Genomic DNA, 23,825 nt, shown 5'->3' with positions numbered 1-23,825 from the left:
GACCTGTTTTCAGCTCAGAGACCTGCTTGTCGGTCAGAGTCCAGAGGAGGATCAATAACATGCAATATGTGGACAGTGACTCTGGAATTGAAATTTACCCCCTCCTGTACTAACGTAGCACGGGGTTTAGCGCTGGCAACGGCGGTAACTGCTCCGACACTCATAGACGTCACCCAAAACTCCATTAAAATGCATGTTGCAATATCTGCTGATGGTGTTTTGAATTTGTGCAACTATCAGGAGCTATTGCTTTGCTTAGACTGCAGCTGCCCTCAGTAAGTTGCCACTCTAGGCAACCGCCTAGTCTTGCCTACTGCTTTGACCAACCCTAAGGAGCTAAAATCAAAAGGTTCACAAATAACCAGAAAGCTCCATTCTTGAACTAAGGTACTGTGGTTGGGAGTCACTTCCTGTTTTCAGAGTAAGACTTAGCTGCCGGAAACCTTTGATATTACCTGCTAATAAACTGTTTGCAGCTGACTTTAAGTTTGAAGCAAGCAATAAGGTTTCTCTTGCAATGCTGTCAGGGGCAAGCAATCTTTAAGAGGAATCCTTTTAAGGTACACTATTGTATGCTACCATAACTTTCCCATCTGCCATCTGTGCAGTAAAGACACTTGACAAGCATTTATACAAAATAATAACCACATAGGACTTTTGAGCAAGCACGGAAGGAGATATTTAGGGGCATAATGAAAAAAAAAAACTAAGACATCCAGAAAACCGCTGAAGTTGGCACTTGGACGTCCTAATCACCAGGATCTCCGAGTGCTGATTTTCAAAACTGGTTTCCTGGACATCTAGCGAGATGTTTCATCCGCTGTGCGTCCAGAGTTCAAGGGGGCGGACGTTGGCGTGCTAGACTTGGATGTCTTACAGGGATAATCAAACCTTTCCCAAGATGTCCTGGATGGAACTTGGACCTAGATGGGCTAGACCTCTTTTGGAAGCATTTAAGTGCCCAAAACATATCCAAACTGACCAGATGACCACTGGAGGGATTAAGTAATGACACCCCCAACACTCCTCCAGTGGTCACTGACCCTCTCCCATCCCACAACGTGACATAATCAAGCTCGAGGAATGGGCATCGACATGGCAGATGAGGTTCAACGTGGATAAGTGTAAAGTGATGCATGTCGGTAACAAAAATCTCATGCACGAACACAGGATGTCTGGGGCGGTACTTGGAGAGACCTCCCAGGAAAGGGACTTGGGAGTTCTGATTGACAAGTGCGGCGGCAGCAAAAAGGGCAAACAGAATGCTAGGAATGATAAAGAAGGGGATCACGAACAGATCAGAGAAGGTTATCATGCTGCTGTACCGGGCCATAGTACGCCCTCACTTGAAGTACTGCGTACAGCACTGGTCACCATACATGAAGAAGGACACGGTACTACTCGAAAGGGTCCAGAGAAGAGCAACTAAGAAGGTTAAGGGGCTGGAGGAGCTGCTGTACAGCGAAAGATTAGAGAAACTGGGCCTCTTCTCCCTCGAACAGAGGAGATTGAGAGGGGACATGATCGAAACATTCAAGGTACTGAAGGGAATAGACTTAGTAGATAAGGGCAGGTTGTTCACCCTCTCCGAGGTAGGGAGAACGAGAGGTCACTTTCTAAAGTTGAAAGGGGATAGATTCCGTACGAACATAAGGAAGTTCTTCTTCACCTAGAGAGTGGTAGAGAGCTGGAACGCTCTTCCAGAGGCTGTTATAGGAGAAAACACCCTCCAAGGATTCAAGACAAAGTTAGACAAGTTTCTGCTGAACAAGAACATGCACTGGTAGAGCTAGTCTCAGTTAGGGTGCTGATCTTAGAGCAGAGGTCCGTCGCGTGAGCGGACTGCTGGGCATGATGAACCACTGGTCTGACTCAGCAGTGGCAATCCTTATGGTCTTATGTTCACAAAGATCTGGATGAAACAGTGCATACCTTTTCTCCGGAACAGCAGCATCTGGTAGGCACATTGGTGTCTTAAGTAGCCAGGTGGATGGGCTAGTGAACCATAGAGAGGAGGAGCCAGACCCACAAGGCACTCTAGCCATAACATGTGTGGTGTTACGTATGAGCCCCTCAAAACCCTATTATACTGCTGCATAGGTAGACAGGTGGGTATAGTAAATTGCGGGAGAGTTTTGAAGGGCTCGGCATAAATTATAAGGGGTATATGATGAGATGTAAATCTGGCACTTTTTATGTGAAGTTTACAGCAGTGCCCTCTAAGGTGCTCAACTGTTCTATTGGCATGTGTATATGGACAGTTCATTAGAAGGCCGGCCCCTCTCATGTCTAAATGGTGCTGATGTGGACGTTTCTAACTTGGACGTTTTTGTGGTCCAAAACGGCGAATAAAGTTACCGTATTTTCACGCATATAACGCGCGCGTTATACGCGTTTTTACCTACCGCGCATACCCCTCGCGCGTTATATGCGTGAGCGCGGTATACCAAAGTTTTAAAACATAGTTCCCACCCCGCCCGACGCCCGATTCACCCCCCCAGCAGGACCGCTCGCACCCCCACCCCGAACGACCGCTCGCACGCGCTCCCACCCGCACCCGCATCCACGATCGGAGCAAGAGGGAGCCCAAGCCCTCTTGCCCGGCCGACTCCCCGACGTCCGATACATCCCCCCCCCCGGCAGGACCACTCGCACCCCCACCCCGAACGACCGCTCGCACGCGCTCCCACCCACACCCGCATCCACGATCGGAGCAAGAGGGAGCCCAAGCCCTCTTGCCCGGCCGACTCCCCGACGTCCGATACATCCCCCCCCCCGGCAGGACCACTCGCACCCCCACCCCGAACGACCGCTCGCACGCGCTCCCACCCACACCCGCATCCACGATCGGAGCAAGAGGGAGCCCAAGCCCTCTTGCCCGGCCGACTCCCCGCCGTCCGATACATCCCCCCCCCCCCGGCAGGACCACTCGCACCCCCACCCCGAACGACCGCCGACTTCCCGACAATATCGGGCCAGAAGGGAGCCCAAACCCTCCTGGCCACGGCGACCCCCTAACCCCACCCCGCACTACATTACGGGCAGGAGGGATCCCAGGCCCTCCTGCCCTCGACGCAAACCCCCCTCCACCCCAAGAACCTCCGACCGCCCCCCAGCCGACCCGCGATCCCCCTGGCGACCCCCACGACCCCCCCACCCCCCTTCCCCGTACCTTTGGTAGTTGGGCCAGAAGGGAGCCCAAACCCTCCTGGCCACGGCGACCCCCTAACCCCACCCCGCACTACATTACGGGCAGGAGGGATCCCAGGCCCTCCTGCCCTCGACGCAAACCCCCCTCCCCCCCAAGAACCTCCGACCGCCCCCCAGCCGACCCGCGATCCCCCTGGCGACCCCCACGACCCCCCCACCCCCCTTCCCCGTACCTTTAGTAGTTGGCCGGACAGACGGGAGCCAAACCCGCCTGTCCGGCAGGCAGCCAACGAAGGAATGAGGCCGGATTGGCCCATCCATCCTAAAGCTCCGCCTACTGGTGGGGCCTAAGGCGCGTGGGCCAATCAGAATAGGCCCTGGAGCCTTAGGTCCCACCTGGGGGCGCGGCCTGAGGCACATGGGCCCAACCCGACCATGTGCCTCAGGCCGCGCCCCCAGGTGGGACCTAAGGCTCCAGGGCCTATTCTGATTGGCCCACGCGCCTTAGGCCCCACCAGTAGGCGGAGCTTTAGGATGGATGGGCCAATCCGGCCTCATTCCTTCGTTGGCTGCCTGCCGGACAGGCGGGTTTGGCTCCCGTCTGTCCGGCCAACTACTAAAGGTACGGGGAAGGGGGGTGGGGGGGTCGTGGGGGTCGCCAGGGGGATCGCGGGTCGGCTGGGGGGCGGTCGGAGGTTCTTGGGGGGGAGGGGGGTTTGCGTCGAGGGCAGGAGGGCCTGGGATCCCTCCTGCCCGTAATGTAGTGCGGGGTGGGGTTAGGGGGTCGCCGTGGCCAGGAGGGTTTGGGCTCCCTTCTGGCCCAACTACCAAAGGTACGGGGAAGGGGGGTGGGGGGTCGTGGGGGTCGCCAGGGGGATCGCGGGTCGGCTGGGGGGCGGTCGGAGGTTCTTGGGGGGGAGGGGGGTTTGCGTCGAGGGCAGGAGGGCCTGGGATCCCTCCTGCCCGTAATGTAGTGCGGGGTGGGGTTAGGGGGTCGCCGTGGCCAGGAGGATTTGGGCTCCCTCCTGGCCCGATATTGTTGGGGAGTCGGCGGTCCTTCGGGGGGGGGGAGGGATGTATCGGACGTCGGGGGGGGCATCAGGCTTTCAGGATGGGGACAGACCTTCAAGGGGGGACAGTGCACGGAAGTCAGGGGGGGGTGAACGGAGAGTCGGGACAGCGCACGGAAAGTCAGGGCGGGCGAAAGGAGCGTCGGGCAGCATGCGCGGTATACCCGTGAGCGCGGTATATCAAAGTTTTTGTGCAAATCATCGTGATTTCTGCGCGCTATATTCGTGTGCGCGTTTTATACGGGTGCGTGTTATTTGCGTGAAAATACGGTAGACATCCTGGCAGTCTAGACGTTTTGGCGGCCAAGATGTCCAAGTAGGCGATTCCCGCCCCGCCCCCCCCCCCCCCCCCCCAATTATTTGGATGTTTCATTCGAAAATGGACATTTCTCCGCTTCCGACTTTGGACGTCTTGCGGGAAACATCCAAATTCAGACCTCACCTCATGGAAAATGGCCCTCATTAGGTACTAACTCCTCCTCACCACCACCACCGCCTCCAAAATTAAAACCCAGATACGTGCAATTATTAGAATCCTCAAATCCTTTTTTGTAAAGGAAGTTAGCATGATAACCCCTCTCCTCCATTGTTTTAAGACAAAAGATTTTCAGTCTTTTTCAGCTCATTGCACGCTTGCGTGGTAGTAAACATTGTGAAGCCACCCCTCCACACATGGTCCAGCATTTTACCTTCTCCTGCCTCCAGATAATCCAGAATTTACCTTCTTTCTTCCCCCCTTCCCCCAAGGCTCCAGGTTTGGTGCAAGCAGACTGTATGAATCGTTGCTTCCTACCACCACTCACTAGAGCAGCGTGTCACAAACTTTTTAAAGCCGCGAGAGGCACGTCCTGTAAGCAGCTGGTGCCTCTCCTCCTCCTCGCCATTTGGCGGCACACCTGGAATCTGCCGCAGCGCGCAGTTTGTGATACACTGCACTAGAGTCAAGAAAACTTACTCCGTTCTGGCACAAGTTAAGCTGGCCCGACTCCCGCTGCAAACCTGGAGAGAACCTGTGGCCCAGCCGTTGAAAATTGCTGTTATTAGAGAATCTTTGTAGGTTGCAATACCTTGTTCCCATCCTTTTTGATGCCATGGTGGTCTTCCACAGGCCACGGCAAACCCCGAAAATTCAATGCTGGTGCCACATCTGGCAACTGGCATTAAATTTCCAGGGGTTTTTGGTCAGCTGAGATATAGCCAGCTAAGCTGATATTTATCGACTGCCCGGCTCAATCGTAGCAGCCGTTTTAAGCAGGTCTATCTGGCTTCTGAACTTAGCCGGCCAGTTGATGAATATTAGTTGGAACTGGCTGTGTCACGCAACGTACCCAATTACTGGTGGGATATTCAGAGGGAGTTAGTCAGTGATGCTGCATATCAGCCGTCTATGTGCTATTTAGCCATTCAGGAGCCATTTTTGGCCAGCTAAATTACACTGAACAGTGGGCCCACTGCATCTATTCCCTAGATACCAAAGAGCTTTTAACTGTTTACCAGCTAATGAAATCTTGATAACAGTTAACATCTACTTAATCTTACCAGTAAAGTGAGCTATGCAAGTCAAGCCGTCACCTATCAGGTTTGAGGAACAAAGAGAATAAGGAGAAATTGCGTTAGCATTTTTTGTGCATGATTGGAAGAGGCTTCTTCAGTCTCCTACGTAAATCCTAGTCCTTCCCTGGTCCCAACCAATAAATAATACCTATCTCAGGCATAGCCAGGGCAGCTGACTAGACCACTTCAACCAAGGGGTTAGACTTTATTTTCTACTGCATTTCATACATTCTTTCTCCTCTCCTCTTATCCTTCATCACAGGGCTAGCCAGGATCTTTTCTCTAATTCAGGGTTGTCCAACGTTGGACCTAAAGGGCTGCAATCCAGTGTGGGTTTTCTGGCTTTCCCCAATTAATTTGCATGAGATCTATTTGCATGCACTGCTTCCATTGTATGCAAATAGATCTCATGCATATTCATTTGGGAACACAACCAGGGACACACCCCTGCATGCGCCTCTCTTAAGTCTTTCACTGCAGTTTATTGTACTGTTGCGCTACTTTACCAAAATAAATTTTCGTTATTTGATCAACTCGTAAGAAACAACACTTAGCTTGAATTTGTTCCGAGATGACTACACGGGTTCGCAGAACAAATTCAAGATAGGTGTTGTTTCTTATGAGTTACATAAGAACATAAGCAGTGCCTCTGCCGGGTCAGACCATAGGTCCATCCTGCCCAGCAGTCCGCTCCCGCGGCGGCCCAAACTGGTCACGACCTGTCTGTATCACCAGAAGAGGCTCCCTTGCAACCTTGGTTTCTCATTTAAGTCCTGTCTTCCTATCGAAGTCCTAACCTTCCGGTCTTGCACATGCACGACCTGGTTTGGTTTCTATACTCATTACTTGGTTAGCTTTCTATACTTGTGTTACATCCCAGCTCCTCCCCCAGTATCCCACGATCCCTTTATCCCTCAGGAATCCGTCCAATCCCTGTTTGAATCCCTGTACCGTACTCTGCCTGACCACTTCCTCCGGTAGCGCATTCCAAGTGTCCACGACCCTTTGGGTGAAAAAAAACTTCCTTGCATTTGTTTTGAACCTATCTCCCTTCAGTTTCTCCGAATGCCCCCTCGTACCTGTTGTCCCCCTCAGTCTGAAGAATCTGTCCCTATCCACCCTCTCTATGCCCCTCATGATCTTGAAGGTCTCTATCATATCTCCCCTGAGCCTCCTCTTCTCCAGAGAGAAGAGCCCCAGCCTATCCAACCTCTCGGCATATGGGCAGTGTTCCAGCCCTTTTACCATTTTCGTTGCTCTCCTTTGGACTCTCTCAAGTACCGCCATGTCCTTCTTGAGGTGCGGCGACCAATACTGAACGCAGTATTCCAGATGTGGACGCACCCTCGCTCGATACAATGGCATGATGAATTCCCGCGTTCTGGTTGTTATGCCCCTCTTTATGATGCCCAGCATCCTGTTGGCTTTTTTCGAGGCTGCTGCGCACTGTGCAGATGGCTTCAGTGATGCATCCACCAGCACACCCAAGTCTCTCTCAAGTCTGCTGTCTCCCAACAATACCCCCCCCAATTTGTAGTTGAACAACGGGTTCTTTTTCCCTATATGCATGACCTTGCATTTGTCCACGTTAAAGCGCATTTGCCATTTGTTTGCCCAGTCTTCCAGCTTGTCCAGGTCCCTTTGTAGGTCCTCACACTCCTCCCTGGTCCTAACTCTGCCGCACAGTTTGGTATCGTCTGCAAATTTTATAACCTCGCACTTTGCCTCCTTTTCCAGGTCATTGATAAATATGTTGAAGAGTAACGGCCCCAGTACCGACCCCTTTGGCACACCGCTTGTGACTCCCCGCCAGTCAGAATATTGACCCTTTACTCCGACCCTCTGCAGTCTACCCGACAACCAGTGCTTGATCCATCTGTGCACATCCCCTCCCACCCCGTGGTTCCACAGCTTCTTAAGCAGCCTTTCATGTGGCACCTTGTCGAAAGCCTTTTTACGGTAAAGTAGCGCAACAGTACGATAAAGTGCAGTGAAAGACTAAGAGAGGCGCATTGAGTTCCCATGAGCATCAGGTGCAGCGCGGGCCATTCAGCGTGGCTCTCTGAGCTAAAAACTGCTAGCGCGGTTTCGTAGAAGAGGGGGTAAGAGAGGCGCATTTAGGGGTGTGTCCCTGGTTGTGTTCTCTCTACCGTTAAGGTTCCGAGCACTTCATAGTAATTTGGTTGAATCAATCCCACTGAGATATTTGGTGGTCCTTTCTTGTTAAAAATTCATCTTATTTTTTTTTTAACATCATTTTGGATTGGTGGTCCAGATGTCGATATTATCACAACTCGATTATTGTAATATTTTGTATTTGAACTTAAACTCAAAAATAGTAAAAAAAAAAAATTGCAGCCGATTCAAAATACTGGAGTGAGATACAATAGTGTTTCTATATTTTATAAGAAACTTAGAGCTGCTTTTACAAAGGTGCGTTAGGGCCTTTACGCGTGGAATAGCGTGCGCTAAAATGCCGCACCCGCTAGCCGCTACCGCCTCCTCTTGAGCAGGTGGTAGTTTTTTGGGTAGCGTGCGCTAATCTGGTGCGGGAAACTGCACGGGGACACCAGGAAATTCTTTTTCACTGAAAGGGTGGTTGATCGCTGGAATAGTCTTCCACTTCAGGTTATTGAGGCCAGCAGCGTGCCTGATTTTAAGGCCAAATGGGATCGGCACATGGGATCTATTCACAGAGAAAGGTAGGGGAGGGTCATTGGGGTGGGCAGACTAGATGGGCCGTGGCCCTTATCTGCCGTCTATTTCTATGTTTCTAATTGGCTGCCTATAGAGAAACATGTAGAATTTAAAACTGCTTGTCTGATTCATCATATTATACAGGCATAGGCTTCCCATCATCTCACTTTGTTCTTTACATGTTTGCATTATTCATCTACCGTATTTTCACTCATATACCGCGCACCCGTGTATAGCGCGCAGGAAACTGTAATTTATGTAAATAAATTTTTATATACCGTGCACACCCCTATACCGCGCATGCCGCCCCGACTCTCCCGTCGCTGCCCGACTCTCCTTTAGCCTGCCCCGACTCTCCTCTGGCCAGCCCGACTCTCCTTTAGCCCGCCCCGACTCTCCTCTCCCCCTTGAAGTCCTGTCCCCACCCTGAAAGCCTGATGCCCCCCCGACGTCCGATTCGCCCCCCCGCAGGACCGCTCGCACCCCCACCCCCAAAGGACCGCTCGCGCTCGAACACGCACCCCCACCCCGAAGGACCGCTCGCACTCCCACAGCCTCCCCACCCCCCCATCATGTAGAAGCTGCCTACCGTCGTCCTGCTGCTTCCTCTGCCGGCGGTCCTGCCCCTTCTCTTAGCCCTGCGTCTACGCTGCTTCCTCTTCCGGCGGTCCCGCCCTTTCTCTGATGTCAGAGAAAGGGTGGGACCTTCGGGGTGGGGGTACGAGCGGTCCTGCGGGGTGAATCGGACGTCGGGGGGGGGGGGGAACTATGTTAAAAAAAAAAAAGGGGATAACGCGCTCACGAATATAACGCGCATGGTTATACTCAGTTTGTAAAAATCATGTATAACGCGCGGGTTATATGCGTGAAAATACGGTAATAGATTAATACATTTTGATTGCAGTTTCTCCCTTTTAGAAGTACAGTGTACGTTTTAAACGTCAGTTTAATTCTTCGTTTTACATATGCTGCTATTGTTATTTGGAATTATTCACCTATACAAATAAGGACAAAAGTTGGCTATTGGAAATTTGACAGAATGTTGAAAAACATTTTCATATGATCAATTGTAAAGTTAGTCCTTATAAAGAATTGTAAGGACACCTTTTTATCCAAGGAATTGTATTTTCCCTTAGAATTATTATGGCTTCCTTTCGATGCGAATCGCCTTGAACGAAATGGCTTTAGGGCGATTCAGAAATCTTGTATTAGATTAGATTGTATGATGAGCAGCTGGTGGAAACTCTCGCTCTCGCTCTTTCAGTATTTTTAACTTTTGCATCTCTTCTCGACTCCGCCACTCTCTCATGCTCTCTTCGACAGGAAGTGTCTCATACGTTTGTGCCCTGCGTACTCCCACAGACACCATCTCTCTCTTTCTTTTTTTCCGTGCCCTGACTTCAATAGGTCCTAATCCCCTGAACTGAGCTCATGCCATCTTCACCGGTCCCTCAGTGTCAGCAAATTAAAGGTAAGAGAAGTTTCTTTTTTCCCTCCCCCCCCTCCCAATATTTCCCCTCTTTTCTCTAGGAAGACTCACTTTTTATCTTGAATGGCAGACAGAGCATATTTCCTGCCTGTGGTGCATCTGGAGTCATTGAAGTGTTAAAACCAAAATGCATTCCTATAATAATTTAGTTGTCAGAAAAAAACAAACAAACCTTTAAGACATTCTTTTATAGATTGTTTTAGTCTTAAATCAAAGGTTACATAACCACAACAAAATAAATTTGGGGTGAGGGGGGCTTTCTTTTGAGCCAACATAGTAGATTAAAAAAATACATTTCTGGAGTTTACGCTTCTTTTCATGCCTTGTGAACAGAATAAGCCAAATAGTGTTTGAAAGTCAATCCCACTAAGATCTTTCCTCTTCATCAGACATAAACCAACACCAGCCCTTCCTTATAGAAGTCAGGTTTGGAGGTTCATTTCTCTTATAGTATGGGCAAAGCTAACCTGTTTGGATATATTCTCCCTGTACCCCACCTGCACCTAATAAACCGGTGTCTCTCAAATTTTTATAGCTCTGGCCCACTAAACGGAGCAAATGTTTTTCGTGGCACATTATACTTGAAATGATAAAACTGCAAAACCAACAAAACGCTAAATTTGAGAGTTATTTATTTAAAGTTCTTTAAGCTATATATGGGTAATTGTAACAACGGTGAAACTAAAGTAGATAGAATAGAATCGCTAATCAATGCGATGGATGACCTTGTTTTTGAGCGCAAATTAACTCAAAACATGGCCCGATAGTCAACAAGCCAACACGCATTTCATCATCTATCGTCTGCAGTCTTTCTCTCTTGTTTTTTTTTCCAATGTAATTTCTGTCAGAGTTGAAAATCCAAGTTTGCAAAGATAAGAAGATCCAAAAGGGTAACAAAGCCTTCAATGCTTTGTCGCTCAAGTTAGGATAACTACTGCATACAAAAATAAAAATAAAATCACTTGCTCTTAGTTTTCAAGGACCGATCACGTCAAAGAATGATGTTTATCTGGGCGGTTATATGCTTACACACACAGACACTGATAACATTGACAGACTTTTGCCTACGTGACGTACGTGTCAAGTATTTCTAGTGTATATTTATGAAAGGAATTTTTAAAAATAAAGTAATATTCCGTAATCTCTCGTGTCACACTCGGAATCCCTTCGGGGCCCACAATTTGAGAGACCCTGGCCTTGTTCTCACGTACTGAAGCTACATCTGTCCAGCTGTGATCGGGGCACAGACCACAGAAGTCTATCCAGCAGTAGCTGTGCTTCTCAATTACTGGTGCTGAAAACTAGTCAACACAGAGGATTTAGAATCAGAAAATAATATTAAATATTGAACTAAGGCCAGTATTGGGCAGACTTGAACGGTCTGTGTCTGTATAAGGCCGTTTGGTGGAGGATGGGTTGGGGAGGGCTTCAATGGCTGGGAGGGTGTAGATGGGCTAGAGTAAGTCTTAACAGAGATTTTGGCAGTTGGAACCCAAGCACAGTACAGGGTAAAGCTTTGGATTCTTGCCCAGAAATAGCTAAGAAGAAAAAATTTAAAAATTTAAATTGAATCAGTTTGGGCAGACTGGATGGACCATTCGGGTCTTTATCTGCCGTCATCTACTATGTTACTACGTTTGTTTGGTTCCATGCCTTCCATACAGGATTCCTCTTGGTTTATCATAGAAACATAGATTATGACGGCAGAAAAGGGCCGACGGCCCAACAAGTCTGCCCACTCAAGAACCCTCCCTCCTCCCTCCCTCCTTCAGGAATCCATCTTTTAAGCATTCCTCTGGAGCGACCCCACCTGTCTGTCCCATCGTCCCTTGAAGTCGAGCATAGCTCTGGCCTCGACTACCTGACGTGGAAGACCATTCCAGCAATCAGTTACCCTTTCAGTGAAGAAATATTTCCTGGTGTCCCCATGAAATCTTCCCCCCCTGAGTTTTAGCGGATGCCCTCTTGTCGCCGTGGGACCCGTAAAACAAAAGATTTCTTCCTCCACATCAATACGGCCCGTGATGTATTTGAATGTTTCTATCATGTCCCCCCTTTCCCTGCGCTCTTCGAGAGAATATAAGCGCAGCCTGCTCAAACGTTCTTCATATGGGAGATATTTTAGTCCTGAGACCATCCTAGTGCATTTTTTAATTCAGTTGGTTTTCATTATCACCTCCTCCTGCAGAGGGTATTTCAGGCATCTACCACCCCCAGTTTATATGGATCCCAATTTTAAAAATACCCCTGCCAGATTACCCTGGTTTCTTCTATACATTCGGGCTCGGATTCTCAAGATGGCGCCGTTCGGAAGGTGCTGGTGGGCGCCCATGTGGCGCCTAAGTTAAGCATTTTAATTGGTCATGAACAGTGCAGTAAATCGACCACACCATTAAAAACCAATTGAGAAAAAAAAAAGTAGGCGCCTGAATCGCATCTACTCAGACACTTACCAGGGCCGAACATCAAAACAGACATGGCTATGGGCGGGTTGATGTTTGATGCCTCCAAGCACGATTCCACGTCAAAGATAGTTGCCGGACATGTAGGCCTGAAAAAACCCTGGCTGACATTTCAGGTGCCTACCTTTGATGCAGACTGCGATTCTCAAAACTGCACTGCAGTTTTGAGTGACGTGCTGTTGGCGCTGTTTTTGCAGGCGCTGGCTGATTCCAGCGCCATTTTGAGACTCCGGGCCTCTTTGTATGTGGGACACTACCAGTCTCATAAAATTTCTCCCCCTGAGCAAGTAGGCTAAAATTTAGATATGGAACAAGAAAGGGGTTTTCAAGTGTTTTAATTCTTATTACGTGTGAGTCCCCGAGAACAAAGGTGGGCCAAGTCCACTTTGTTATACTGAGAAATAATGGCCGCCATCTAAGTTGTGAGGTGGACATTCCAACATTCCAGTAAATGGAACAAGTATCATGATAAATGATGGCAGATAAAGACCTGAATGGTCCATCCATGCTCCCTAATCAAGCATTTCATTTAAACCAGGGATCTCAAAGTCCCTCCTTGAGGGCCGCAATCCAGTCGAGTTTTCAGGATTTCCCCAATGAATATGCATTGAAAGCAGTGCATGCACATAGATCTCATGCATATTCATTGGGGAAATCCTGAAAATCCGACTGGATTGCGGCCCTCAAGGAGGGACTTTGAGACCCCTGATTTAAACGGTCCTTTTTCTTAGATATTTCTGGGCCAGAAACCCAGAGTCCTGCCTGGTAGTATGCTTAGGTTCCATCTTCTGGAGTCTCCGTCAAAGCTCACTCCAGCCCATCCTAACCATCCCAGTCATCGAAGCCCTCCCCAGCCCGTCCATATAAGGGACACGGACCGTGCAAGTCTGCCCAGTACTGGCCTTAGTTTCTTCAATGCAAACCCATTATTTTCTGATTAGAGATCCTCTGTGTTCATCCCACGCTTGAATTCTGTCACCGTTTTCTTCTCCACCACTGCCCTTGGGAGTGCATTCCACACATCAACCACCCTCTCCGTAAAGAAGAATTTCCTAACATTACTCTTGAATCTACCACCCTTCAACCTCTGGTTTTACCATTTTCCTTTCTCTGTAGTGCTTGAATCAGCTTTAATCTGGTTTTCTTCCAAGTCTTTAGGCATAGAGACTACGAATCGGTGCATAGCTGAAATAATGCACAAAGTGGACATGGTCCTCTTTTGCTCTGAAGGGCTCATATGTATCGATGACTGCATTTAACCATTATACCTCAAATAATTCAAAGTCATTGCTTGTACTAAGGTGATGTAAATTTAAATTATTTATTGGTCATCAAGCTCAACCATAGATCTACTGTGGACTCTGAAACGTCATAGCCTGGGGTGGATGAACCTTGCAGAAGGCCTAGGTCTGGAGAGCTTACAGAATTCTCACATTGGTCCCAGGAAAGGGGTCACAACCTAGAGAGAGTGTCCAGTTTTCTACCGGTCCCTTCTGGCCAGTAGAAATCTGTGCTGTGAAGTTTAGAACCTAAGAATAGCCTTACTGGGTCAGACCAATGGTCCATCAAGGCCAATAGCCCGTTCTCACGGTGGCCAATCCAGGTCACTAGTACCTGGCCAAAACCCAAAGAGTAGCAACATTCCAGCATCTCAAAGAATAGCAAGATTCTGGAACCCCAATGAGAGCAACATTCTAGAGCTGAGATTGTGATGTCATAATGCCTCAGAGCCAACCTCATCAGTGATGTTACAATGGCTTGACTGTCCTATACTTGGCACACATAAGAGCATAAGAACAGCCTTACCAATGGTCCATCAAACCCAGTAGCCCTTTCTCACGGTGGCCAATCCAGGTCACTAGTACCTGGCCAAAACCCAAAGAGTAGCAACAATCCATACAGAATCTCAAAGAATAGCATGATTCCGGAATCCCAGAGAGTAACAAGATCCCATGCTACCGATCCAGGGCAAACAGTGGCTTCCCCCATGGCTTTCTCAATAACAGACTGTGGACTTTTCCTCCAGGAAACTGTCCAAACCTTTCAAATGAAACAAATCAAAACAGAACTATGGATGTGCATTTCTTGGAAACAACATGAAAAACAGCAATATTGTCCATTATTCTGGCCCAAAATAACAGGAAAAATCCTGAATTTTTTTTTTTTTTTAACCTATGACAGAAACAATGACCCCTCTTTGCAACATGTATGCACTGTTTCCTAACCTTTCAGGAGAGAGTGCATACTTACCCTTTCCAACATTATTAGTAATGATCAAAGCCTTTCTAAAGCTATAATGTAATAAAGACATTTGATAGTATTTAATTGAAAAAATGGGGTATCTGTGTTTGTGTATGGGGAGGGGCAGAAGGGAATCAGGGTTTATATGTTTTAGGATGAGAAATGGTATCAGGGTTTGTGGGCAAGGGGGGGGTTAGGTGGCAGGTACTACTGAAGGATTCATGCATTTGGATTAAGAGAATTCAGCCCCGGACTTCCCTTACGTTCAACTCCTGATACAGAGATCCACTCAGGATGTGCTTATGACAGGTTCTCTTCTGCAACAGACCCACTTTCCTGGAATTTGTTGCCTGTGGAGTTGCAGTATGAATCTAACTAAGTGAAATTTGGAAACATCTTGTGGAGGTCTTCGGATCTGCGACAACCTGAAGGATGGGTATAAATTCAATGGAATACATATTGAGCCAGTGATTTAATAGCCCCTTCTGGTTTTAGGCTTAGGTATTCAATGTGAGGCCTTGTTCAGGTATTGGCATGGAATATCAGTTTTATGTGGATGGATAGCATTGTATCTGGTATTCATCCCTTAAATCGGATAAGTGAAATCTGACAAAGCTAGGGCTGTGTTTTATATACATAGTAACATAGTAGACGACGGCAGATAAAGACCCAAATGGTCCGTCCAGTCTGCCTAATCCTACCCACTCTTTAAATTACTGATTTAATTTAAATCTTCCTTCTTCTTAGCTATTGCTGGGCCAGAACCTTAAGCTCTGCCCTTACTTTGCTTAGGTTCCATCTACTAAAGTCTCCATCAAAGCTCACTCCAGCCCGTACAAACCATCCCAGTCCTCCCCAGCCCATCCTCAACCAAACGGCCATATACGGACATCTATTTTGTCCAGTTACCTTATCTGGTTAAGTGTTGAATATTGACATTTAACCAAATAAGTGCTGACACTGCCCCCAGACCGCCTACAACATAGCTGGTTTTGGTTTAGGTGGACCTATCTGGTTAAGTGCTACTGACTAGAGAATGACACGGGGACAAATTTTTCCCTGTCCCCAAAGGAACTCAATTTCCTTAACCGCACAAGCCTCGAACACTTATGATGTTAAAGTGTTTGAGGCTTGTGCAGATTTAATTTTAATTTAATAATCCTTATATACCGCTAATAACCGTGAGGTTTCTAAGCGGTTTACAAAAATGATGCATTAAAAGATACAATAAATAAAAATAAATAAGATAGGTACTTGGAAATTCCCTAACTGTCCCAAAGGCTCACAATCTAACTAAAGCACCTGAAGAAACAATTTATGAAAAGTAAAGATAAAAATATAAAGACAGAGGTAGAGATAGAGATAGAAATGAATATTCCAACAAGATGGCGGCCAGTTAGGTCATCTTCTGTGCTGTCTCCCTTGTCCTGCTTTTGTTTTTGTTTTATTTTGCCTTTGTTGATTTTTCTTTTAAATTTATTTTTTGTTGTTTTTTTGTTCGGTCTCTGCTGTTTTCATTTGGGACTTCCAGTCTCGTTGGTGTTTGCTTCTTTTGAGCTCACCTACCGATTTCCAGTTTGACAGTTGCTCCGATCTGGCAGCTGAGGGAGCCGTTGCCTGATGCCTGAATGGTTCTATGGTGGCGGTTAAGAGTTGAAGAATTGGGTCCTGTTTCTTTTCGTGGTGGATGAGGATGGAGCTTAGGCATTGGTGGAATGAGGCATTATGACATCACAAGCTGAGCTCTAGAATGTTGCTACTTATGATGTTAAAGTGCTTGAGGCTTGTGCAGATGAGGACAGAGCTTAGGCATTGGTGGAATGAGGCATTATGACATCACAATCTGAGCTCTAGAATGTTGCTACTTATGATGTTAAAGTGCTTGAGGCTTGTGCAGATGAGGACAGAGCTTGCAGGAATGGGGCAGGGACAGGAAAAGAAGTCGCTGGGATGGGAAAATGAGTTCCTGTGGGAACGGGGAAAAATTTGTCCCCGTGTCATCCTCTACTCCTGATATCCCTGGATAACCCCAGCACAGGTCTCTCCTGCCCAGTTAAATTGCTTTGAATATTGAGCCGTATAATTTTATCAGATTCATATTATATGCTACAAGTTTATTATGGAATTATTGTTTAGTATGTCTTACATGTTGTCTGTTTGTAAACTGTGTTGCATACGAATGTAAGATATTATGATCATTTGCTTTTTGAAACTTGTGCTCGAGGACAGTTACATTCAGCTACAAGAAGTATTTCCCTGACTCAGAGAACGTACGTTCTAAGGGATAGATTTATTAAAATAAGCTAATGCATCTTATTAGTAAATAGGCCCCACTGAAAAGCACAGAACCTGTTAGCGAATCTAGGGCCCAAGTATATGCCTGAGGCTACGGTAGCTGACGTCATTTTCCCAACACAAAAGGAACATCAGCTGGAGAAGCAGAATATGGACCGGGCCTTTCTCAGCACTCAGCTTGCTGCTCGAAGCCCAAGGTTACTCCCGAGTATTACATATATATTTTATTTGAGAAGGCTAAACCTAGCATGCTTGAGATGGCCAAGAAAGGACCACAGGCGAAATGTACGGCTTGGTTTGTGCTCATGCTGTTACCAGTAGCTCTGAGAATCATGATTTTTTTCTCTATGAAACTTGAGGTGGTACGAGAATGGAAAAATGACTGCTCTCTGCATGCAGACCTCACCCGATGTGGCTTCTGCCTTCCTTTCTTGGTGGCTGCTTCTCACAGCTGCGTTCACATCCTGCATCCTGCACTTGCAAGTTTAACAGAGGATGCAAACACACACACACACCTCCAGTGGCACAACTTCAAAAATCTCCCATAATGCTTTGCAGCCTGTGCTTCCCATTGAACACCTACCAGCTTTGAATGTGAGTAGGTGTCACAAACATTGCCATTTCACTCACATTAGAATTCAGACTTCTATGGCTCCAGCCAGTCAGTGGGCATTCTAGAAATATAGACTGTAATAGCAGATAACAACAGCAAAGGCCAGTTAATTTCTATTTTCTTTAGCTCTGCAGACTGTTCTAGATCTCCAGTCTTGCCTTTGCTTCCTAAATTCTAGGGATCTTTTGGGCTCATCTGGTACTTCCCCATCTCTAGGAATCTTTTGGGCTTATCTAAAGCATCCCCATCTCTGGGGATTCTCTGGGCTTGTCCAATGCTTCCTTAGCTTAATGAATATTTTGGGCTCATCTGATGCTTCTCAATCTCAAAGGATCTACTGGGCTCATCCAATGTTTTCCTTATCTCATCTGGCACTTCCCCATCTCTGTGGGTTGATCTGATGCTTCTCCATCTCTAGAGATCCTCTGGGCTCATCCAGAGCTTCCCAACTCTAGGGATCCTCTGGGCTCGTCTGATGCTTTCCCATCTCTAGGGATCTTTTGGGCTCGTCTAAAGCTTCTACATCTCTGGAGATCCTCTGGGCTTGTCCAATGCTTCCTCAGCTCAATGAATATTTTAGGCTCGTCTGATGCTTCCCAATCTCAAATGATCTACTGGGCTCATCCAATGTTTTCCCTATCTCTTCTGGCACTTCCCCATCTCTAGGCATCCTGTGGGTTGATCTGATGCTTCTCCATCTCTAGAGATCCTCCGGGCTCATCCAGAGCTTCCCATCTCTAGGGATCCTCTGGGCTCGTCTGATGCTTTCCCATCTCTAGGGATCTTTTGGGCTTGTCTAAAGCTTCTACATCTCTAGAGATCCTCTGGGCTTGTCCAATGCTTCCTCAGCTCAATGAATATTTTGGGCTCCTCTGATGCTTCCCAATCTCAAATGATCTACTGGGCTCATCCAATGTTTTCCCTATCTCATCTGGCACTTCCCCATCTCTAGGCATCCTGTGGGTTGATCTGATGCTTCTCCATCTCTAGAGATCCTCTGGGCTCATCCAGAGCTTCCCATCTCTAGGGATCCTCTGGATTCGTCTGATGCTTTCCCATCTCTAGGGATCTTTTGGGCTTGTCTAAAGCTTCTACATCTCTGGAGATCCTCTGGGCTTGTCCAATGCTTCCTCAGCTCAATGAATATTTTGGGCTCCTCTGATGCTTCCCAATCTCAAATGATCTACTGGGCTCATCCAATGTTTTCCCTATCTCATCTGGCACTTCCCCATCTCTAGGCATCCTGTGGGTTGATCTGATGCTTCTCCATCTCTAGAGATCCTCTGGGCTCATCCAGAGCTTCCTATCTCTAGGGATCCTCTGGGCTCGTCTGATGCTTTCCCATCTCTAGGGATCTTTTGGGCTTGTCTAAAGCTTCTACATCTCTGGAGATCCTCTGGGCTTGTCCAATGCTTCCTCAGCTCAATGAATATTTTGGGCTCGTCTGATGCTTCCCAATCTAATCTAGCACTTCCCCATATCTAGGCATCGTGTAGGTTCATCTGATGCTTCTCCATCTCTAGGGATCTTTTGGGCTTGTCTGAAGCTTCCCCTCCAAGTGTCTTATATTTTTACAATGTTGTGGCATACTAACTATATTTGCCCACGTTGAAGTCATTGCACTGGTTACCAATAGCATATTGAGCACAGTTTAAGATGATCATGCTTACTTTTATAGCCATGTGTGTTCAGGCATCAAGAAATCTTCCGACACAGTTAGAAGATGTTCTTCAGTGCAAGGCCTGTGGGACAATGGTGGCCTTCAGGGACCTTTGGAGTGGCCTATGCAGTTAAGAACATAAAAACATATGAATAGCCCTACTGGATCAGACCAATTATACCAGTGAACTTCCCCTCATACTGCTGGAAAGGTGAAATGTAAGGGGAAGGCCATGAATGTGACTTGGGGCAGGGAGGCAAACATATAAGTTTGCCTAGGGTCCAATAGAGTGTTAATCTTGCCTTGGTCTAATCTGGGTTTTTTTTGGCTGAAATCAGGGCTGTATACATTTTATTTCTGGAGATCCCCAATTATTCTAAGGGGCAGATTCTATAAATGATGTCCCAATTGTAGGTAGGTGGTAGGTGTCCTACCGCTGTCAAACTAGCCAATCGGGACACACGTTTAAAAAACAAGCCCGTATACACTGTAGGCGTTTGTTGAGGCTGAGGGAGACGCGTCGGGACACTTAAGCTCTCCCAAGGCTGGGTGTGGGTGTGGTTTCGCCTGGAAGTGGCCTTGGGCGAGTTTAAGTGGCCCTAGGCATCTCCCTAGGGCTGTGATAGATACCTGAATTGTAGGTCAGCAAAATGTCAGGTCTTCCTCTTCCCGGTGCGTTCTGGATGCACCAGGGAGGGGCCTAAGGCTACGATTGGCTCAGATGCATAAAAATGGCTCAGATGCCTAAAAAAATCGGAGTCTTAAGCCTCCTTCCCAGTGCCTTAGGCATTTGGCCAATCAGAGTCTTAGGCCACTCCCAGTGCATCCCAGGAGGGGCCTTAGGCATCTGAGCCAGTCGGAACCTTAGGCCCCTCCATGGTGCATCTCAGAATGCATCAGGAAAGGGAAGGCCCACCATTTTGGTTTGGTGGGCCTGCCGGCTGAAGGGTGTAAGCATCTCTCCGGCCGGGCTTTCAACAAAGAGGTATGGGGTGGGGTGGGTCTAGAAGCTTAAGGGTAGTTTGGGGAGCCTAGAGGGGGGGTGTTTTTGGTTGGTGGGGTCTTGGGGATATCACCAGTTGGTGGAGGGGTTCTGAAGTTCAGGGGTGGGTTCTGTGGTTCTGGCAGGAGGAAGTGGACATCCCTCCTGCCAGGGGACTTCACGGGGGGGGGGGGGGGGTTCCCTGCTGCAGCAGCTCATGGCAAGGGGATTTCCTTGCCGTGATCAGCTGATGGCAATACAATTCTCTAACCGGTGCCTGTGACATGGGCGCCAGTTAGAGAATCGGGGTGGTTAGCTGAAGTTAGGGATCTGTCTGTTAGAGCAGACGCGATTCTGTATAGGATGCTGGTGTGCGACTCTCAGCTGCTTCTTAGGCAGCTGCTGAGACTGGCATCCTATACAGATTCTGCCCCTAAGTGTTTTTGCATAAATATATTCTTGTCCTTTTTGCCTTTTTAATATACTGCACTTTAGGCCTTGAGCTCAGTCTCCTCTTCTCCGCAGGGAACCTCTAATTGTTGTTGGCGACCTGATCTTCTCCGTCTTATTGTGTTTCCACCTTATAAATTTATTTTGTGCAGTGTTTCTGGGGCTGCCGTCTCTTCCTTAGTGAGAGGTAAGCTACATTATAGCATTCTGGAATACAATTATCACATATGAATGATGGTGCAGGGCGAAGAATGCTTATATTGTAGGCCATCATTCGCACATGTATGGAGACATCTGGGCATGCCTCCGGATGCCTAAGGCCGGCTTAGGTGTGGTTTATGCCGGAAGTGGCCTTAGGCATCTTTAGACACGTCTAGGTGCTTCTCGTAGGCGTTAGTCAGACTTCTTAAATGTAGGCCTGCCAAAAGCTTCGGCGAAACATAGTTCTATGTTGGAACTTGACCCCCCCCTAGCCATGTTGATACTAAAGATGAGTATTAGCTTTGAACTAAATCAATTATTAATAAAGTGTAAAAACTAGAAGAAATCATAAAATATATTTAAAACTCCAAGACCGATGACGATTTGGGTGCCACCAGTCTGTGCGTGATAGTTAAATACACGGTGGCACCACCGCGGTCTTTGAATGGTCTACTTAAGGTGTAGGTTTTGTAGAAATTGCTGTGGATATAGACCGTGTTGGCCTACATTTAATGATTTGATTTAATTTTACTTAGCTGTTAGGAAAGTCTGGTGAGAGTCTTTATGGAATTTATTGCGCACATGAAGCACTTTATAAAAAAAATACAAAAAAGTAGATTTAATGATGATACATATGCTGTAGAGAGTATCACACAGCCGTGTTCAAGTAATAACGGGCTGGTGGAGGCATGCGCGGGTAAGGTTTTATTATATAGGATATATATAATAAAATCTATATCCTATATTAAATCTACTTTTTTGTATTTTTTTATAAAGTGCTTCATGTGTGCGGGTAAAGTTTTATTATATAGGATATAGGTTGGCATGTGGTAGGTGCCCATTTCGCAGGCACCATTTCCCGAATCAGACCCAGAAGCACCAACCTCCAAATTCAGAGCAGAGTTGTCATGCTGCTTGTTAATAAGTGCTAATGCCTGTTTTTCTGTTTTTTGTTTTTTTATAGGTTTCTTTTTGGCAGCTATGGCACAGGCAGGTTCAGGTTGGACCTGGGTCTCTCTCTCTTTATTTTTCATGTTTGGTGTACAGGCCCTAGAGAAGGAGCCAAAGGACTTCACAACCACTGTGGTGGTTCTGCTCCTGCTTTTCCTCTTCCTGCTAGCCGCCTTCATTGTGGCCTGGTATCATCTAAACCGGATCACAGAGGGCAGATACCATCCCCGAAACCTGTGCAGAGGCGACGATGAGGAGGAGTGGCACGCAGGAGCTATAGGAAGACTGTTGCGTGCAGTGGCTGGAACTTGGCGGATATTCTATTCCCGGGTGAGGGGGGAAGCTGCTGATGAACATCTCCGGGAGGATGCAGAGGAAATGGAATTGCCGCAGCGAGACGAGGAGGAGGGGGACGACGGAGAGGATACGTACAGCCAGCGGAGCATGGGAAGACGTAGCTCGCGGGCTATGGATGATGGCGCTGACGAGAGCAGTAGCAATGAGCCCAACAGCGAAGATGATTACTCCAGTTGTAGTGGCCGGGACCTCAGAGATGGTGTCGGAGCACAGACACCAAAAGCAGCGGGAGAAAAGCCAAAGGCTGGAAGTTCAGAAGCTCTGCTCTGCGATCTCCACGCTTTCTCTGGCTCTGCTGTGTGGCAAGAGGACAGTTTACAGGGTTCAGAGCGACAGGATGTCACTGCACTGTAGGAAAAAGCAAAATTCTGGGCACTGAAAGATGGGAGGCTATTGGTGGAAAGGTTTTACTGGGATGAGGGGCTGATGTGTTCCAATTTCCCCCCTTCTTTTTATTTTTTTTCAGGATTTTTGGAAGGGTAGGAGAACCATTCCAATACACCCAAAATATGAAGACAGTAAAAACTAAAAACCAAAAAAATTGAGAGAGGTAAGAGAGGCACCCCGAGCCACCCCAAATGTGCCTAAATTTCCAACAAATAATTCTGTATATATAAGAATATATGTATATGTATATGACTGCCTCTGTTTTCATGTTTGATTGCTTCTGGCTTTGTATTTTCTGACTGTATATACAGTATATGTACAGTAGACTCTCAGTTAACCAGCACCCATGGGGATTGAGAGATGCCGGATAAATGTAGTTTCTGGTTGCTTGAGAGTTACTATTAAGTAACTAATACTATACCCCATACTAGGTCATACCATAAACTGTTCCAGACAAACTACCGGACATGTGGTAGGCAAAGCGTGGGCGTACTCAGGTGTGGCGTGCCAAGTTTACACTTAAATTCCCTTCAGAAATTGATTTTATTTTCATTTAAAGTATTACGGTATTTCTTAGATTTCTTTTCTGGTTGCTCGAGAGTTCTGGTTAATTGAGTTCCGGTTCACAGAGTCTACTGTATGATGTATTCTGCATTAGTTGCTTAACTCTAGGCAAACAATCCAGGTTTTTACAGATGGGTTTTAAAGAAGCTATTAAATCTCTTTCCAATACTTTTCTTCGCTTTAAATTTATATACCGGTAAGTTAGACTGTAACAAACCGTGAGCAGTGAGCTTTAAATACTTCTACTAATGTCCAGCGGGGGTTGCCAACCAAAACAGTGCCAAGAAACATGTGCTCCGTATAAAATAAAAAAAATCAACTATTTGTCCCATTTGGTGGTGTTAATAAAGTACACAGATGTATATTAAGAATGAAGAAGAGTACCGTATTTTCACTCATATACCGCGCACCCGTGTAAAATGCGCACACGGGTATAGCGCGCGGGAAACTGTAATTTATGTAAATCAATTTTTATATACCGCGCACACCCGTATACACCGCAGGCCGCCCTGACTCTCCCGTCGCTGCCCGACTCTCCTTTCGCCCGCCCCGACTCTCCTCTGGCCACCCCGACTCTCCTTTCGCCCGCCCCGACTCTCCTCTCCCCCTTGAAGTCCTGTCCCCACCCTGAAAGCCTGATGCCCCCCCTGATGTCTGATTCACCCCCCCCGCAGGACCGCTCGCACCCCCACCCCGAAGGAC

General features: G+C 47.3%; 1 protein-coding gene across 1 annotated transcript; it reads left to right on the top strand.

Annotated features, from left to right (window-relative positions):
* Positions 1-9,869: 9,869 nt before the first annotated feature.
* On the top strand, positions 9,870-22,930 carry PTPRCAP (protein tyrosine phosphatase receptor type C associated protein). The gene is made up of 2 exons (XM_033920647.1): positions 9,870-9,942; positions 21,829-22,930. The coding sequence occupies exons 1-2, from the start codon at positions 9,903-9,905 to the stop codon at positions 22,524-22,526; spliced, it is 738 nt and encodes a 245-aa protein (XP_033776538.1). The 5' UTR covers positions 9,870-9,902; the 3' UTR covers positions 22,527-22,930.
* Positions 22,931-23,825: the final 895 nt, after the last annotated feature.

This window comes from Geotrypetes seraphini, chromosome 14 (genome assembly GCF_902459505.1).
Source record: "Geotrypetes seraphini chromosome 14, aGeoSer1.1, whole genome shotgun sequence".
In the NCBI taxonomy this organism is placed as follows: Eukaryota; Metazoa; Chordata; class Amphibia; order Gymnophiona; family Dermophiidae; genus Geotrypetes; species Geotrypetes seraphini.
Note: the sequence above shows the minus strand (reverse complement) of the source record. Positions and strands in the feature narration are given on the sequence as shown.

Bases quoted from the DNA above. Each gene is read 5' to 3' on its own strand.
- PTPRCAP (XM_033920647.1), top strand. From the start codon at position 9,903: ATGCCATCTTCACCGGTCCCTCAGTGTCAGCAAATTAAAG. The intron at 9,943-21,828 runs GTAAGAGAAGTT...GTTTTTTTATAG, and splicing joins TCAGTGTCAGCAAATTAAAG to GTTTCTTTTTGGCAGCTATG.